Source organism: Brassica oleracea, chromosome C6 (assembly GCF_000695525.1).
Source record: "Brassica oleracea var. oleracea cultivar TO1000 chromosome C6, BOL, whole genome shotgun sequence".
NCBI classification, from domain to species: domain Eukaryota; kingdom Viridiplantae; phylum Streptophyta; class Magnoliopsida; order Brassicales; family Brassicaceae; genus Brassica; species Brassica oleracea.
The window spans coordinates 36,846,315-36,864,715 of record NC_027753.1 but is presented as its reverse complement, the minus strand read 5'-3'; the positions used below and the strand labels follow the sequence as shown (position 1 = coordinate 36,864,715).

The window sequence follows — 18,401 nt, the reverse complement described above, 5'->3', positions numbered from 1 at the left end:
TAGTGGTTAAGCAAAAGGAAACCAAACCACACTAAACCAATGGTTAGCTAAAGGAAACTATACCAAAGATATATATAAGCTAATATACCCCCCTCAAACCGTTTAAGACTGTGGCTTAAAGAGGTTTGAAAATGACATCCGAGCAAGAAGAGAGTGAAAAAGTCCCGGATGTAAAGGCTTGGTGAGTATATCAGCATGCTGATTTGATGAAGAGACGTGAAAGAGCTTCAAGAACCCCCGCTTCAGTTGATCTCTGACAGTATGGCAGTCAATCTCAACGTGCTTCGTACGCTCATGAAAGACCGGATTAGAAGCGATATGCATAGCTGATTTGTTATCACAAAACAACTTTGCCGGTGCTGTAACTGTGACCTTGAAGTCCCTCAGTAACTGAGCAAGCCAAAGCAGTCCACACGTAGCCAACGCCATGCTTCTGTATTCAGTTTCAGTACTACTACGGCTCACAGTCTGTTGCTTCTTAGATTTCCATGTGATAAGCGAAGTCCCAAGATAAACACAGTAACCAGAGATAGATCGTCGTGTTTCAGGACAAGTAGCCCAGTCTGCATCAGTAAAAGCATTGAGACAGAGCTCTGTATCTGCAGCATAATACAAGCCTTGACCCGGATTTGACTTGATATACCGCAAGACCTTGTACGCAGCCTGCAGATGAACGTCAGTAGGACAAGAGAGAAACTGACTCAGATTATTCACTGCATAAGTGATATCTGGTCTGGTGATGGTCAAATATAAAAGACGACCAATCAACTCTCTGTATTGAGTAATGTTCTCCAAAGGCTTTCAAGATGTGCGAGTAAGCTTGAGTGTTGGATCCATCGGTATAGAACTTGGCTTACAAGCCAGCATGCCTGTAGCTTCAAGGATATCTAGAGCATACTTTCTTTGACATACCGAGATTCCAGTAGAGTTCCGAGCTATCTCCAATCCCAAAAAAAACTTTGGTCTCCCCAAATCTTTGATGATAAAAGCCTTATGCAAGATCTTCTTAAGTGATGTAAGATCCTCATCATTGTTCGAAGCTATCAAGATATCATCGACGTACACAAGCAAAGCAATGAATGATGAACCAGTTTTCTTGATAAACAAAGTATTATCACCAGGTGATTGAGCAAAACCAGCTGAGAGAATCACCCGTGAGAAACATTGATACCACTGGCGCGATGCCTGCTTCAATCCATATAATGACTTGTGTAATCGGCAAACTGGGTTAGTAGGAAGCACTCCAGGAGGAGTATAACCTTGAGGTAACGTCATATAGATCTCCTCATCCAAGTCTCCATGTAAGAAAGCATTAGACACGTCCATTTGCGTTAAAGATCACCGAAAAGCAGAAGCTAACCCAAGAAGAAGCTTCACACTTGCCAGCTTTGCAACAGGAGAAAATGTGTCTATGTAATCAACTCCCTCAAGCTGAGTATAGCCTTTAGCAACAAGACGGACCTTGGGACGATCTATAGTGCCATCAGGATTATACTTGATCGTGAAAACCCAACGACATCCAATAGCATGCTTTCCCGGAGGTAAAGACACAACAGTCCATGTCTTCTTAGTCTCAAGAGCCTTTATCTCTATCCCCACAGCACCATTCCAAACAGGATCGGCTAATGCCTCAAATATATTTTTCGGTTCTGTCTCAAGAGTACAAGAGAGAACAAAGGACTGATAGGAAGGTTTCAAAGTGGAATAGTCAATGACAGAGGAAATAGGATAGTTAATCGAAGAAGATGAAGGAGAAAAGGAAGTATTTGTTGAAAGAAAACAATGATAGTCAGAAAGATAGCTAGGTGCCTTACCATTTCGTCTTGATCGAGCAATGGGTGGATCAACCGGTCCTGTGCGTGATGCAGCAGCGTCCATCAATCCATTGGTGGTACTAGACTGCGGAGGAATTACAGGAACCACAGAAGACGGAACATTATGATGCACAGGTAAAGAAGCCGTATCCAAAGAAACAGGAGTAGACACCGGTAAAATCACTTTTGAAAACAAAGAGTCAGCACAAACAGGTGTAGACTTTTCTTTAAAAGGGAACTGCGTTTCATGAAATGTAACATTGCGAGAAACAAAAATCTGATTAGAATCAAGATCAAGAACTTTATATCCCTTGTAACCAGAAGAATAACCAAGAAAGACGCAGGAAGTGGCTCTTGGAGTGAACTTGTTTCTATCTTTAGTATATGTTGAAGCGTAACACAAGCAACCAAAAGAACGAAGAAAACTATAGTCAGGTTTCTTTTTACACAAAACCTCGTAAGGAGAGAGTTTATTAAGAAGCAAAGATGGTGTTCTGTTTATTAAGTAAACCGCAGTTAGTACACAATCACTCCAGTAAACAATAGGTACATTCGATTGAAAAAGTAATGCACGAGCTACGTTAAGTAAGTGTTGATGCTTACGTTCTACAACCGAGTTCTGCTGAGGTGTATATGCACAAGAAAATTGATGAACAATGCCAAGATCAGACATTAATTGTGTAAATGCTAACTCAGGTGCATTATCACTACGAATTGTTTTGATAGTTGTATCATATTGAGTCTGAACATGCTTTATGAAAGTAGGAAAGATTGAACCAACATCACTTCTATTTTTCATCATATAAAGCCATGTAACCCGAGTACAATCATCTACAATCGTTAAGAAATATCTATAACCATCAACAGACTCAACAGAAAATGGCCCCCAAGTATCCAAATGAACTAAATCGAAAGGAGATGAAGACAAATGATTATGTGAAACGTAAGGAAGATTCTTTTGTTTAGCTAAAGGGCATACAGGACAGTGATCTAGACTCGATTCAGGCAAAGAGATACCAGGAATATGTTGCATCCTCACAAGCGACGGATGTCCTAAATGTTGGTGCCAAACATTCGCTTCTACCAAAGATCCACAAAAGGCAGTGCGGGGAGTAACAACCACTGGTGACAGAACATACAAGTTGTTGACAAGAAGACCTCTACCAATCATCAATCCCCGAGTATGGTCCTGAATGAAACAGTCACGAGGGTAAAAATGTGCAGAACAATTATCATGTTGTAAAAGAGAACTAACACTGATCAAGTTAAAACGAAATGATGGGACATGAAGAACATCATGTAAAATCATTGTATCAGTAATGCGAATGGTTCCTGCATGAGTAATAGCAACTCTAGTACCATCTGGAAAAGGCACTGTCACACCCTGCACAGGAAAAGTCTCACTAAACATTGTCAATTGAGAACAAACATGAGTAGTACCACCGCTATCAAGAATCCAACTATCACTAGAAATGATGTTCGCTAGAGTAGACAAACAACGATGTTGGAAAGTGAGAGTATTGTGAGTATAACGAAGGCTAGAAGATGGAAAAGGGATTGAGACAGTACCAGCGGATGATTGAGGATCCATAAAACCTTGTGCAGTAATGGTGGCCGAGGAAAAAGTAGATATAGCATCCTGAGGTGTAGAAGAAGTCATTTGAGGTATACGAGCATGAGAAGTAAGTTGACTGATCAAAGATTGCAGTTGCTCAAAACTAAACTGGCTTAAATCCAAAGCATTTGATGGCGGACAAGACACAGCATTAGCCACAGCATTCTTCTGATAATAGTTCTGAGAACTCTGAGAATACGCAGAAGAACGAGGAGTACCAGATTGAGAAGTACCCCGAGCTTGAGAAGTCATGTGCTGGCCAGATCGATTATGCAACTTATGGCCTTGAGGATAAACATTCAACTTGTAACACTTCTGGTATGTATGGCCAGAGCGCCCACAATGAGTACAAACAATCTTGTTGTAAGGCCGATATTGTGCAGCATAAGCAGCATTCTCCAGTGGACCATTGTATAAAACATTCTCCACATTCTCAGATGTAGCAGTAGCTTGGAAAACAGCGGACTCTGGCTTGACAGCAGGCTTCAAATTCTTCTGCCTTTCATCTTGAGAAACCATGTTAAAGACCTCATCAATCGTTGGTACAGGTTTCAACATCAAGATGTGGCGTCTTGTTTGCTCATAGACCTCATTCAAGCCCATTAAAAACTTCGTAACACGACTTCGTAGCTGTAATCTTTCCCAAAGCATAGCTGCATTACACTCACAATGTCCACAAGTACAAACCGGCAACTCCACATAGTTCTTATACTCCTCCCATAAAGTCACAAGCTCAGTGTAATACGTACTTACATCCATAGAACCTTGTTGAATCGAGCTAAGACGTTGCTCTATCTCATAGACTCGTGGCGCATCATCCTGCTTGAAACGGGAAAGAAGATTCTTCCAAATTGCTTCAGCTGTTGACATGAACAAAAGACTCTGTCCAATCTTCTTGGAAACCGAATTAATGAGCCAAGTCGCAACCATGTCATTGCATCTCGACCACGATCCAGTATTGCTATCAGTCGGCAACGGCTTTGGAATCGTTCCGTCGATGAAGCCAAGTTTGTTACGAACGTTCAAGGCCATTCGCACCGATCTTCGCCATGAATGAAACTCAGATCCAGAAGTCAAGCGATCAGAAACAAGCACCAAACCAGCATGATCCGATGAATGAAGATAATATGGATTCTCGTAATGATCCGTAGAAAGACGATCAAGATTCGCCATGTTCACGGAAGCTAAAATGAGAAAGAAAAGCAGAGAACGACCTCAAGAAGCTGAGAAACCAGATCAATCGATGAGAATCCAGCAAGAACGAGCTCGGAGTAAACTCGAATCAGCTCAATCGAAAGATCGAAGAACAGCAAAGAAGAAAACGATCGAAACGAATCCCAGAAACTCGAGCAGAAGAATCACGTAGCGAGTACAGAGAGCAGAAAGATACTGCGAAATCGAAACGCTCATGGTGAAGAAGAAAGCTCGAGTAACAGAATCAATGGAGGATCCAATTTGGCTCTGATACCATATTGAAGAAAAGAAGATGATGAAAATAAACTTTCTCATTAACCGTAGAAAGCATACATTGTTATGTATTTATACTCTAGTGGTTAAGCAAAAGGAAACCAAACCACACTAAACCAATGGTTAGCTAAAGGAAACTATACCAAAGATATATATAAGCTAATAGATATTTTCTTTAATAAAAGAAACAATTAAGGACTATTAACTTATTACTCTCATGCTTAAATATTGAATATAATTGCATTGATACACAATTCGGTATGAGATAAATATAGAAAATTATATTTAAAATGCAAAAACTTTGTCACCAAAGCAAGAATTGATAATATTTTTGGGGGAGTTAAGGGGAATTAGAATAAATACAAATCGTATTAGTTAATGGTAATCGGTTTATAAAATAAACTTTGTTCATTTTTCATCATTCGAATATTAAAACAATGAAAACGATTATGAATCGGAGCCATCATAAAAATTTCAATATTGATCTACAATTGTAATTACAATTGTTCCGACCCAACGTCTATATGATTATATAAACAATCCAAAATTACAAATACATAAAAAAAATTATGATATGTATTGTGCATATTTGTTTCTTTATTTATTCAGATAATTTGCTTATAAGTCTGATTTGATACTCTATCAATACTTCCAGTTTTCAGCATTTAAGGTGGATTTTATGTAATTAAATCTGTGGAATCATCCAGAATAAGAAGTATATAATTCCCTATCTATAAATGGAAATAAATAAATCTTTTCTATTTTTTTTCTATTTCCTTTTTTTAAACCAATTCTCTCACGATATATACAGACACAAACAGGTTCTTGTACCAGAGTAAATTCTATATCTCTTTGATATCAAGAACAAAGCTAAGAATACAATGACTTCGTTTGTCTTCTTGATTTCTCTTCTTCTCTCTCTTTCGTCGTCTGTTTTCTCCGATGACGCATCTTTCCAGAAACTCCCAATACCAGGGAAGAGGTCTGGCCCTGAAGCTTTTGCCTTCGATACCACCGGAAAAGCTTTTTTCACCGGAGTCTCCGGTGGTAAAATCCTCAAGTATACAGCCGACAAGGGTTTCGAAGATTTTGCCGAGATCACCACGACTTCGTAAGTTTCATTAAACTTGACCTACAAGGCTACAACATGATCACTAAGATTACATATTATTTTGCCTTTTTATCAGGGTTTGCATATTACATATTTTGATGATTATTCTTCTTGTTTCACCAAAACTAGTGGTTCTTATATTATCGTCTTACATATTATAATTGGTTTGGTTTCTATAGGAATTCGTCATGGTGCGATGGAATAGCTGGAACCGCATTGGCCGGGAAATGTGGCAGACCTGCGGGAATAGCGTTCAACCCCAAAACAGGTGATCTTTACGTCGCTGATGCTCCATTGGGTCTTCACGTTATCCCTCCCGCCGGAGGTTTGGCCACAAAGATCGCCGACAGTGTCGATGGAACGCCCTTCAAGTTCTTGGACGGTCTTGACGTTGATCCCACCACCGGCGTCGTCTACTTCACTTCTTTCAGCTCAAAGTTCAGCCCCAGGTAGAGCATATATATTCGATCTTCTATGTACATATTTTCTGTCGTGTGTAACTTAGACATGCACGTAACTTCATGATTATGAGCTATAATAATGGCACCAATATAAACTATTTTATTATTTTATCATAATTTTATATTATTAATAATCAAAACTCTAACAAATTTAGGGTATTCAAAAATAAAATTTTAAATTGGTGTAGTTGATATATATATATATATGTATACATGATTTTTTTAATTAAATTTGCGTACTAATATATGTTGGTTATGCAATGCAGCGAAGTGTTGATCGCAGTTGGACTAAAAGACGCGAGCGGAAAGCTCTTCAAATACGATCCAGCGACTAAAGCAGTGACGGTGTTAATGGAAGGTATAAGTGGTGGGGCTGGTTGCGCCGTGAGCTCAGATGGTTCGTTCGTGCTGGTTACGGAGTTCATAAAGAGTAACATCAAGAAATACTGGATCACAGGACCCAAAGCTGGATCGACTGAAGACTTCACAAGTTCTGTCTCGAACCCTGACAACATTAAGAGGATCGGTGCTACTGGAAACTTTTGGGTTGCTTCGGTCAAGAACAAGGTGGTCGTGCCAACGGATCCTTCGGCTGTGAAAATCGATTATAGTGGAAAAGTTCTTCAGACCATTTCTCTCAAGAATGAGTTTGGGGACACTTTGCTTAGTGAAGCCAATGAGTTAGACGGCAAACTTTATATTGGAACACTTACTGGACCTTTTGCTGGAATCATGAAACTTTAATTTGGTATTACAAAATTATGATTGTTAAGGTGATCATGTTGAAAAAGTTTTTTCAATTATTCAGTCTATAATAAAGTTATATATATATATATATATATCAACTCAAAATTGAATTCTCGCTTCTTTGTCATTTTATACAAGTTCTTATAATTCCGTTTCTTCTTATTTCCTGGTTATATTCAGTGAGGACGAAGTTTTCTTTGATCAGGACCGGTTCAATGGTGTCATAGGTCCTGAGGCAAAAAAAAATTTTAATTTCCAAACTATTTTTTTTTTTTTAAATCTGATAGATATATGTTTTTTTTTTCAAAATACCAGATGTATTTTTAAAAATAAATCTATGGAAATAAAAAAATACTTTTATATATAAAAAAATATTTTTATATATAAAAAAATGGACCCCTTTTCTTATTTTTTTTTGAAAAAATCGGACCCTTATCTATTAAGAAATAGGGTGACAATGAATTGGGCCCGGGGCGGTCGCACCGCTCACCCCCTATCTAAGCCGGCCCTGTCTTTGATAAGTTTTTTTAAGAAAACTGGTTGGACGTCATATGTTTTAGATTAATTTCATACAGAAATCATGCATATTTTGCTAGTAGTGACAAATGTATATCGTAAACCGGGGTTTTTCGGTAATCAAAATGTTAGAAGTGTTTGTGACAGTTTCAAATACATTTAAGATTTTTTTTACTAATGAGACTAGAAGAATAGGTGAACAATAAAAACAAAATGATGTTCGATTCTAGCAAAACGGATGCTAGAATATCTTTAATTTGCTGAAGCAGTGTCTCCCCTCGCCGGTGCCGATAGCTCAGTCCATTGACGATGATAAGTACCTCTGGAAGATGGGCGAGGCTCCTCCTTCGTCTTCCTTTTCAACAGCCAAAACTTGGCTTACAATCCATCAGCCAAACCCACCGGTCTTCTGGCACGAGCAGATCTGGTTTAAGGGTAGGATACCTAAGCATGCTTTCATCTCTTGGATTCTGGCGAGGAATAGAATGTCTACGCGAGACAGACTGCGGAGTTGGGGGATGAATGTACCTTCAGACTGTCTCTTGTGTGCGGGCTCGGAGGAGTCAAGGCAGCATCTATTTTTTGACTGTGCATACAACTTTGAGGTTTGGTCTTTCTTTTGCTCACACCTTCATCTCTCGCCTCCCACTTTGTTTGAAGAGTGCTTGAGTTGGCTGAAAGACCCAACACCAGACGCTAATGAGTTGCTCATTGTAAGGCTGATCTTTCAAGCTGTTATCTATGTGGTTTGGAAGGAAAGGAACTCGAGATTGCACACGGGGCTGTGTAGACCACCTCAGGCAATCATTCAAGAAATTCAGCAAACTATCAAGCTCCGACTAGATCCACTATCTCGAAGTTTAAGGATGTCTTACTCAGCGACAGCAACAACTCCTCTTGGTTTTTGGTTAAGTATTTTTTGAGGGCTCCTTTTTGAAAGTTCCTACCTCCCCTTGTTGGGTGAGTTTTTTTGTAAAGTTAGACTTAGCTCTAACTGTTCGGTAAAAAAAAAAAAAAAAAAAAAAAAAAAAAAAAAAGGGGGTAACACTTACCACTTTAAATTTTAAAGTTGATTTTTGACATGTCACGAGAATGTTGTTCATACGGTAGGAACTGCATGCAGAGTACGATGACAGTCAGTTCTGTCCCCTCCTCTATCTCTTCCCTCAGAACTGACTTTATGTTTTAAGTAAAAACACCACAGAGACAAAGGGATCACACTATCATATGACAAATAGTTAAAAGTACATAAAATTTTTGACAAATACTATGAATGGTATAAAATATCAAAATCACGGTTCAGTATACCACATCCATCACCTATATTAACTTTTCAACCAGTTGTCTCTAAGATACACATATATTTCAGCAATCTACTTCTAATCAATGTTGAAATTATAACACAATCTAGGCATATTTTTTCTCCTTATATAAAAATAATTGCTAATTTTGTCCTGATTTGCTGCTCTATGAATATTAATCTCTATAAATACTTGAAAGCAAAAGAAGAAAGCTCAATAAAAAGAAATTAAAAAAAAAAACGAAAAAATCAAAACTATAAATATACAAGAACCACAAGCCACAATCTAGCAACAAAACGCGACCAACAAAAAGTTATGACGTTATCTATCTTCTTGATTTCTCTTCTCTCTCTTTCGTCGGCTGTATTCTCCGATGACGCATCTTTCCAAAAACTTCCGGTGCCGGGAAAGAGGTCAGGCCCTGAAGCTTTCGCCATTGATTCCACCGGAAAAGGTTTCTTTACCGGAGTATCCGGTGGTAAAATCCTCAGCTATACTCCAGGGAAAGGTTATATCGAGTTTGCCTATATGACGGAATCCTCGTAAGTTTTTTTATTCTTTTGATCTCCAAAATTACACAGACACACAACTTTTATTAGAATTATGCTTGTAAGTTCATTAAAATTGGAATACATTTAACGTTATTTCAACATGGCTCGCTTCTGCTGCGTAATCGTTGAGTTTGTTTTATTTTATTCTCCTACTTTCTAAATAGCCACAAAATGTTTTCATTTTATTTTAATTTTTGCTAAAATTTGGTACAAAACATGTTTTCATTGATACATGATAAGATTGTTTTGATCAGAAAATCCTTATGAAAGTTATAATTTCGTTCATACCAAAAATAAGAAGTTAATACTTTCGTCTCACATGCATAAACCGAATGAAGTGGTTATATTTAAAACGAGATAGTTAACATTGACGATACTTCGTTGTCAAAATATATCATGTTATGGTTTTTGTGAATTAGAAATGATTGTAAGCTACTTGTTTCATCATAATGGTCGGCAACTAGACCAACCTACTTTTTGTTCATCAATTGAAAGCCCTTTATGGTCCAGGTCCCTTCATCAAAAATGTTTTGTCAAATAGAAATATTATTGTAAACTATTCGTTAAATAATAGTTTCATTCTTTAACGCTGGAAAAAAACCAATGGAAGTAAGTGCTAACCCTTTTTAGATTAACCTTATAAGTATTTGTTTGTGATGTTTTATTTACAACTGGATCTTCTTCCAAATTACTAGTCTTGTTTACATTCTATCTTGTTTTATTTATTCTAGGAAGTCGCAATGGTGCGATGGAGCCCTTGGAACTGCTAATGCCGGAAAATGCGGCCGCCCGGCGGGATTAGCATTCAACGACATTACAAGAGAGCTCTACGTGGCCGATGCTGTATTGGGTCTTCACGTCGTCCATGCTGTCTTCGGCAGTATGGCCAAGAAGATAGCCGACAGTGTTGACGGCAGACCGTTCGTGTTTCTCGATGGTCTCGACGTTGATAACACTACCGGCGTCGTCTATTTCACTTCCTTCAGCTCAAAGTTTAGCGCTGGGTAAACTTCCATTTTCCTTCTCTATTTAAAAATACATGTCATACAATTTAAAAACAAAATAAGTATAGTATTTTAAAATAACCGTAACAGAAATTATGTCAAGTATAAAGACAAAACATATCGTTTATCAAATTACATTTGTATGATATTATACGTTAACAGATCGAAGCTATACATTTTGTTTGAATAATATATATTCATTTATTTTAGTATATTATCCATTCGAAATCAGGTTAAATTTATCTATTTATCACTGATCTATATTTTCAATTACTATGGTTATGCATATATATAGCGATGTGTTGAAAGCAGTGGCATCAAAAGACGCTACTGGAAAACTCTTCAAATACGATCCATCAAAAAAGAAGGTGACTGTATTGCTAGAAGGTCTAAGTGGCTCAGCTGGTTGTGCCGTCAGCTCAGATGGTTCGTTCGTGCTGGTTGGTCAGTTCACCAAGAGTAACATCAAGAGGTACTGGATCAAAGGACCTAAAGCTGGTTCTTCTGAAGACTTCACCAATGCTGTCTCGAACCCTGACAATATCAAGAGAATCGGTTCTACTGGAAATTTTTGGGTTGCTTCGGTTGTGAACACAGCCACCGGAATAACAAATCCGTCGGCAGTTAAAGTTAATTCTGATGGTAAAGTGCTTCAGACAATTTCGCTTAAGGATAAGTTTGGGGATACTTTGGTCAGTGAGGCTAATGAGTCCCAAGGAAAGCTTTATATTGGAACTCTGTTTGGTCCTTTTGCGGGAATCCTTAAGCTTTAAAGTGAATAAGGCTTTAAGAAATTAAGTGATTGTTTCAGAATAATAAACTTTTTAGACATGTAAAATTATTGTTTCTAAATAAACCGGATATGTAATGTTGAACATGTTCAAATATGAACATGTTCAAATAATCAAATATATATGATTTTTTGTTTAAAGATAGGTTACACATCATAGTACGTGATTTACGGAATTAAAAGTAATGAAAATGAAAATTCCAGTATTTATATTCGGATTAGCTGGAAAGTTGGCCATGTTCACGTGAAAAAGAGACAGAAAAAGACGACGAATTGTAAAGTTTAAAACAATGGAAAATATAGAGAAAAGACAAAGTCTTGTGACATCTCAAGAAGAGCATCTAAGCTAATCATGAACCGGTTAATAACCATCTACCAACCTGTTATGATCCAATTAAACCAAAGACTTGTGCCTGTATGCATACAAAAACGATATTGATCTGTTCATTGTGATCTATTGATGAGTCGGAATGTTGGAAACACATACAGTCTTCATCCTCAGCTTTTTGCTCAATCTCTTCTCATCTCATTCTTTTGTCTCCGCTCTTCAAACCTTCCAGAAGATTCCTCTGCCACCAGGAGTCTCTGGTCCCGAAGCTTTTGCTTTCGATTCTCACGGTGGAGGACCTTATACTGGAGTCTCCGGCGGCAAGATCCTAAAATACCAAGGATCAGAGCTTGGCTTTACAGAGTTCGCTTATATTACACCACTAGCGTATGTTTTAATTAAACATACTCATTAATACATACACATACACACTCTTTTTTTGTAATAACTCAAATGTCTATGTCATAGGAACAAGTCACTGTGTGATAAAGCAGTTGGGACTTTTCTTGGTAACACATGTGGTAGACCAGTCGGTTTAGCTTTCAATGAGATAACCGGAGATTTGTACATAGCCGATGCATTCTTGGGGTTGTACGTGGTTTCAGGCCGCGGTGGCCAAGCCAAGCGCCTAGCCGATAGCGCAGGTGGTTCACCTTTTAAATTCCTTGACGGTTTAGATGTAGATCCAGTGACTGGTTCGGTTTACTTCACATCTTTCAGCACAAGATTTGGCCCCAGGTTAACAAAAATTTGATTTTATAACGGTTCGGTTTAGTTTAACCGGCCAAACGTAACTTTTTTTGTTTGCTATTACAGTCAACTTGTCTTGGCGGTTGCTGTTAATGATGCAACGGGGAGGTTTTTTAGGTACGATCCAAAGACCAAAAGCGTAACCGTTTTGTTAAGCGGTCTAAGTGGCTCCGCCGGATGCGCCGTGAGCTCCGACGGAGAGTTTGTTCTGGTGGGAGAGTTTTTGAGGAATAGAATCTTAAGGTATTGGATCAAGGGTCCAAAAGCCAACACGTGGGAGATTTTCGTACCTTCGATCCCTGGTCCTGACAACATAAGGAGAACAGACGGTGGAGATTTCTGGATCGCTTCCAACTCCGTGAAGCTTATAGTGCTCCCCACCAAGCCGTCAGCGGTGAAAGTCAACGCCGGCGGTGAGATTATACGGCGTATGTCTCTCGGAGAATATTATGGAGATACGTTAGTTAGCGAAGTGAATGAATATAAAAGTGTTGTCTATGTCGGAACACTCACGACCAACTTTGTTGGTGACATGTAATATTGTAACAAAAGATGTCAGAAATAATAATGCTTCCATCTCAAAATGATATATATTTTACAAAAAAGAAAAATTGTTTCAAAAATATATTATATTTTATACTTCTAATGTATTTTTATTAGACAATAATGATAAATTGTAAATTTTGAAGAAATTAATTGTGTTTATTAAATTTTGATAGCTAAAAATTATGAAAATAGTTTAATCACAAAAAAAACAATGCAAGTATAATCAAAATTATTGTGAAAACTCCAAAAAAATCATCATTTAAAAAAAAAGGAATATATTATAGAGTTTTTGGTACTTTTAATTCATCAAAAAGTTTACAGAATTTTTATAGAGAAGAACAAAATAAACTATCGATGAGCTTGCCCGAACGATATAGCCAATTCTTCATAACGTATTCCTTCACTTTCTTCTCCTCGTCTTCGAATACATTGCACAAGGCCTGGACGTAGTAAGGTGGGAACTTACCGTTGAGTTCCAAGAAGTACAAGATGTCTCGTGCCGCGTCTCGGCAGTAATCGTCTCCTATGATATCTACGACATCTAGATGATATTTTGTTTCCCTTGAAAGAGGAAGAGAGATATATTCATCAGTGTTTCTCTTAATGCAAGTTTCCAGAGGACTCTTCTTGATCACCAAGGTGGTCCTTGTTATGCAAGATAAGCTGTTGAGGAGCTTCTCCGAATGATCTAACCATTTTGTGGTAACGTAATCTTTCACTTTCTTTTCGTCGTTTTCGAATACATTGCACATTGCCTTGAGGTAGTAACGTGGGAACCTTCCGTGCAGTTTCAAGAAGAACATGACGATTCGTGTCTCGTCTTTGCATAATTCGTCTGCCAGCTTGAGATTAGATGTTGTGGGTTTGTCTGAAGGAGAAGGAGTGAGCGCTGGGGCGATGATTCTTCTTAAGCAACCTTCCACAGGGCTCTCCTTGGCTAAGGAGATAGCAGAAATGGAGAGGACGACTGCGAGGAAGAAGACGGTGCTCATTGAGGTCTTCATTATATGCTTGGTGTTATTAGAGAGACACTGCAGGTACATATTTATATGTTTGAAACTTCTTTCACATTAACTTCATGTATAATCGTTTTTAACTTGATATCAGTTTAATTTCATTGATGAAGTCTTTTATTAAGTAAGGCTTTTGAAGACGTTTCTTTGTAACGGATCAAGTGAAGGTTGGAATCATCGGAGAGAGCTGAGGTAATCTTTAAGAAGATCAATGATAGGACTTGCTAAAGAATCTCGGCCAAGTTGCTGAAACATGATCCCATCCATTCTAGCTTGTACACCCTTGCTGACTGTTAACTCATCGAGTAGTCCTTTCAGTGTTCTGTCTACTCCAATCACCGAGCTTCCTATCCCGCTTAAGATATCTGGTAGTGATGTAGACGGTCTCGAAATCTCGACAAGAGTTACCTGTATTTACCACAAGAATAACCCAAGTATCTAATTGTAAGCTATACAAAGATGAGTTCAGTTAAGCAAAAGAGAGTTATAGAGGCGAACCTTCTTGTCAAGAGGAATATTAGCTTTCTGCTTAGCGATGGCTATAGCTCGGGAGAGTCCGCCGAGAGCATCAACTAGACCACGAGAATGAGCATCCTTACCGGTCCAGACTCTGCCTTGTGCTACTTCTTCCATTTTGTCAACCTAAGAACATGACATAACAAAATATTAGTCTCGAAAAGGCATTGAAGAACAGCAATACAGGAAAGGACATACAGGCATCGATCTTGACAAAGCTGCTTTGTTCCGGAAAAGCTGATATGCATGCTGTGCCGACTTCCCAAACAGTTCAGCTTCCTCTGGCCTGAAACACACAATTGTGCTTCTTTTTTATTTAGTTGTGAATTTAAGGAACCTACAGGTTCTTACACAGGAGTCTCAAGGATCAAATTTGACAACAGCAAAAACCAATCTGGTACACTCGATGTGATAAATGGAGTGAGGTGACTTACTTAAAAGGTCTTTCCTCAGCCCCCAGAAGCTCAGCGTATTTTCCTCTAGATATAGTTTCCTTGTTGAAGCCAATCTTTTCATATAGTTTTGCCAAGGTAAATCTTGCTGCAACAACAAGAACAGACAAAAGCAATCAAGCAATGGGGAGGGTGAAAGAGATAGTTGTACAAAGATGAGATCACCTGTGACAACTCCAATTGAGCCAGTTAATGTCAAGTTTTCAGCAACAATGGTGTTTGCAGCCATTGCCATGTAGTAGCCTCCGCTTGCTGCCACATCTGACATTGATGCAATCACTGGTTTCGTTTCAGCCAATAGTTTGATCTCCCTCCACATTCTGTATACCAATACATTAGTATTATGATAAAACCAAAAGGTGCAGCAAAACCATCCAAACTTCCATAAATAAATAAATGATTCTGACTTCATCATGTTAAAAGGTGAAGTGAAACCATCCATGACATGTTAAATCATACGAGCATATTATAAGTTACAATTACACAGCACTGAAGATTGACTAAAACTACTTACAAATCAGAAGCGAGTGCATCGCCTCCTGGACTGTCAATTCGGATGACGGCAGCCTTATATTTTTTGTTCTCTTCAAAAGAAAAAGAGGAAATAGAAAGTTTTGGGCTGCTGTTGAAGAGCATAGGTATACTTTGTAGATGAAAAGTTAACAGACCTACCTCTTACACTGCGGATCTTCTCAATTAGTTGTTCTGCTATAATAGATGAACCAGGAGTGCTCAGCGGACCCTTAACCCGAGAAATACTTCCCCCTGCTCTAATAATAGCTATTTGGTCTCGACCACCGCTTAGACCAAGAGTCGACTTCTTAACACCTGAGTATTTCCTACATAAAGTATTTCAGTTGAAAATGTTCAGTTCTTATTACACTAACTATAAATCAAGATTACGCAATAATGCAGGAACCAATTAGGGGAGAGTAGCCATTATGTATACAACACCGAATAGTATACGGCTTGAGCCATTTATACATGCAAAGATAATAGCTCTAGATTCAGTAAGACTCAATTTGATAATTCCATGTTATGAGAGTTAGTTACTTGTAATCAACAGTAGGAAGCTTTTTGTCCTTTTCAACTCCAAGCCTCTCTTTCAGCATTGATATAACCTGCAAGGGGCATTCAAATTGATTCAAAAAGATCAGAAACAGTATGGGGGCGTTATCTAATTCTCTTTTAAATAGATTTTTCAGGGAAACTTTATAACTATTCTCCAATATTTTGAGAGGATACCAAAACATTCAAAACGGAATGTTCCTGATAAAAAGACGAGCTAACAAGCACCATGACTTCTAGCTTCTGGGTTACTTATAAGGTACTGAACCCCATCTACAATGAGGATAGACATGGTATTTACTTATACCTCATCATCATACCGAATATCTTTTATCAGTCCCTCTTCTTTTAGCTTTTCAATTTCGTAAACTCCTTGATTGATAAAACTTTCAACATCTTCTCGCTTTTTCCCTGCATGGTTCTAAGCAGAAGCCACTCAGGATAGAACTAAACGGTCAAACACCATAACAACATTGTGAAAAAGGTCTCGAACCTGTTGAATCAGAAACACCATCCAGCCAATTTGCATAGATGTTATCAAGTAGCACGCTCAGCATCTCGTAATTCTCCTCGGATATACTTTTTCGAGCAAGCTGATCTCCAGCACTTTTGTACTTTCCAATTCTTTGAACCTGAGGTTCAATCCCCACTTTCTCGAAGACACCTACACTAGTTAACGATAAATGTGAATATTTAAATCTTTGTATCTTTCATATTCAGCTTTAGGACCTCCACTGACGAGAACAGGATTTGAGATTCAATTCAATTACATAAAAAGAAACAAAAGAGGGCGAGTAAAAGTTCAGTTCAACAAAAGCTGTCTCAATGAATGAAGGATTGTGCGCAGAGTGTATATAAGACTGCATATAATTCTCCATGATATAGAACATATAATTTCTATTTACTATTTTCTTATGCGAGAAACAGAGCCAAAGAAGAAACAATACTTACCTCCAAGAAAAGAAGCTTGAACAGTCAAACCATATAGAAAGGAATAGGCACTAGGCGGAGCATAGAGCTCGCTGCATGAACAGCCAAGATAATACTCCTTCAGTCCACATATGTTGATATACCCCACAATAAATTTCCCTGACAAAAGATGTGTTTGATCAGCTCTTAGAAAGCAAGTGAAAATCTAGAGAGCAAATGAACTTCCAACACTCTTAAAAGCAGTAGTAAAGATATGAAAGTTTGATATTTAGTAGAGAATGCAAGATCATTCAGGAGCTACCTGATTTCTTAAAATCCAATATATGCCTTCGAATTTCTTCAACCTTTCCCCACCCACAACTCAAAGGCTCAATGTGAAGGTAGACTCCAGCGATACGAGGATCATATGCAGCTTTCACCAAATTCTCAGAGATTTGGGGCAGGGAAAGCCCTGAAGTGAAACGGCTCTTCAGCTGATCAGAGATCTGAAAAATAGAGAATAAACAACAAGGCCAGTAAAGAGTTCAATTCTCAAAGAAACATCACTAACACATTGTACTATTTGTAGACCACCTGGCCACGCAGAGTCATAGTCAAGACGCTTCCTTTGCGAACACGCTGCCAAGGATAAGCAAAGAGCATCCGGAACTTGACTACAAAGCTCTCCCATGCGTTTCTATCCTCATACACCATTTCTCCTGTAGGATACTCCTCATCTCTTACCACTGGGGAAGCTCCATCCCGTGGCTGATCTTTCTCTAATTCAGCCGAGGAAGCAGGTGAATCGTCAAAGGCACGAGCCGAGAATCTCCGAGAACGAAGACGAGGAACGATATGGGATGATGAATGCGAATCCGAAGAGGTGAAACTGGAGTTCAGGAGGAGAGGTCTTCTGTATAAAGCCGTCGTCACGGAGACCAGTGACCTACTACTGCTAAAGACTACTTGAGGCGCCTGGAGAATTAGAAGCTTCGCCATTTTCTCTCTCTCTCCTGCAATTTTTCCCAGTGGAAGACGAAAAGAGAGAGATTGAAGAAGGTTTAGTTTCTTCCACGTAGTCGCTTCTTCACCGTGTGTGACTTTTGTGACTGGCAAAGTGTGGAGTTAACGGGCTCACAATGATTCTAAATCCATTTGGTTTTTATTTATTTCAAATCAAAGCCCAAGTTGAAACCGAATTTGTTTTTTTTTTTTTAATTCAGTTTCGGGTCCAATGTTTGATATAATCAAGTGAATAAAAAAATCGGATAAAATTTAATTTCAAATCGTTGATTTACTGTTTTGATAGACTCGTCGTACTTCCATATCTTTCTTTCTTACTCTCTTTCAATGAATGACTGCTAGAAAATATCTTCAACGTTCTTCTTCTTCTCATCTCTTTTGAGTTTCAGCGCGATTCGGTGCAAGAGCAGGTCAAACTG

General features: G+C 38.4%; 4 protein-coding genes across 4 annotated transcripts; 3 read left to right on the top strand and 1 right to left on the bottom strand.

Annotated features, from left to right (window-relative positions):
• Positions 1-5,730: 5,730 nt before the first annotated feature.
• LOC106299368 (protein STRICTOSIDINE SYNTHASE-LIKE 12-like) lies at positions 5,731-7,270 on the top strand. Its single transcript, XM_013735471.1, has 3 exons — positions 5,731-6,007; positions 6,187-6,456; positions 6,735-7,270. The coding sequence occupies exons 1-3, from the start codon at positions 5,778-5,780 to the stop codon at positions 7,210-7,212; spliced, it is 978 nt and encodes a 325-aa protein (XP_013590925.1). The 5' UTR covers positions 5,731-5,777; the 3' UTR covers positions 7,213-7,270.
• Positions 7,271-9,286: 2,016 nt separating this feature from the next.
• Positions 9,287-11,443, top strand: LOC106299100 (protein STRICTOSIDINE SYNTHASE-LIKE 12-like). The gene is made up of 3 exons (XM_013735239.1): positions 9,287-9,574; positions 10,315-10,587; positions 10,883-11,443. Exons 1-3 carry the CDS (start codon positions 9,348-9,350, stop codon positions 11,358-11,360), a joined length of 978 nt encoding a protein of 325 aa, XP_013590693.1. The 5' UTR covers positions 9,287-9,347; the 3' UTR covers positions 11,361-11,443.
• Positions 11,444-11,632: 189 nt separating this feature from the next.
• On the top strand, positions 11,633-13,015 carry LOC106299286 (protein STRICTOSIDINE SYNTHASE-LIKE 12-like). Its single transcript, XM_013735398.1, has 3 exons — positions 11,633-12,092; positions 12,174-12,443; positions 12,522-13,015. Exons 1-3 carry the CDS (start codon positions 11,848-11,850, stop codon positions 12,991-12,993), a joined length of 987 nt encoding a protein of 328 aa, XP_013590852.1. The 5' UTR covers positions 11,633-11,847; the 3' UTR covers positions 12,994-13,015.
• A 985-nt stretch (positions 13,016-14,000) lies between these two features.
• On the bottom strand, positions 14,001-18,052 carry LOC106300334 (serine protease SPPA, chloroplastic). The gene is made up of 13 exons (XM_013736452.1): positions 17,554-18,052; positions 17,282-17,465; positions 17,002-17,139; positions 16,544-16,714; positions 16,358-16,461; positions 16,036-16,103; positions 15,655-15,821; positions 15,497-15,566; positions 15,148-15,302; positions 14,965-15,070; positions 14,729-14,816; positions 14,513-14,656; positions 14,001-14,422 (listed from the first exon to the last, which is right to left on the bottom strand). The coding sequence occupies exons 1-13, from the start codon at positions 17,956-17,958 to the stop codon at positions 14,189-14,191; spliced, it is 2,034 nt and encodes a 677-aa protein (XP_013591906.1). The 5' UTR covers positions 17,959-18,052; the 3' UTR covers positions 14,001-14,188.
• Between the last annotated feature and the right edge of the window lie 349 nt (positions 18,053-18,401).

Coding starts and splice junctions, on each gene's coding strand:
- LOC106299368 (XM_013735471.1), top strand. CDS start 5,778: ATGACTTCGTTTGTCTTCTTGATTTCTCTTCTTCTCTCTCTTTCGTCG. Junction 6,008..6,186: donor GCCGAGATCACCACGACTTC/GTAAGTTTCATT, acceptor TGGTTTCTATAG/GAATTCGTCATGGTGCGATG. Junction 6,457..6,734: donor AGCTCAAAGTTCAGCCCCAG/GTAGAGCATATA, acceptor TATGCAATGCAG/CGAAGTGTTGATCGCAGTTG.
- LOC106299100 (XM_013735239.1), top strand. CDS start 9,348: ATGACGTTATCTATCTTCTTGATTTCTCTTCTCTCTCTTTCGTCGGCT. Junction 9,575..10,314: donor GCCTATATGACGGAATCCTC/GTAAGTTTTTTT, acceptor TATTTATTCTAG/GAAGTCGCAATGGTGCGATG. Junction 10,588..10,882: donor AGCTCAAAGTTTAGCGCTGG/GTAAACTTCCAT, acceptor GCATATATATAG/CGATGTGTTGAAAGCAGTGG.
- LOC106299286 (XM_013735398.1), top strand. CDS start 11,848: ATGTTGGAAACACATACAGTCTTCATCCTCAGCTTTTTGCTCAATCTC. Junction 12,093..12,173: donor GCTTATATTACACCACTAGC/GTATGTTTTAAT, acceptor TCTATGTCATAG/GAACAAGTCACTGTGTGATA. Junction 12,444..12,521: donor AGCACAAGATTTGGCCCCAG/GTTAACAAAAAT, acceptor TTGCTATTACAG/TCAACTTGTCTTGGCGGTTG.
- LOC106300334 (XM_013736452.1), bottom strand. CDS start 17,958: ATGGCGAAGCTTCTAATTCTCCAGGCGCCTCAAGTAGTCTTTAGCAGT. Junction 15,567..15,654: donor GAAGATCCGCAGTGTAAGAG/GTAGGTCTGTTA, acceptor TTTCTTTTGAAG/AGAACAAAAAATATAAGGCT. Junction 14,817..14,964: donor GCTGAGGAAAGACCTTTTAA/GTAAGTCACCTC, acceptor TGTGTGTTTCAG/GCCAGAGGAAGCTGAACTGT.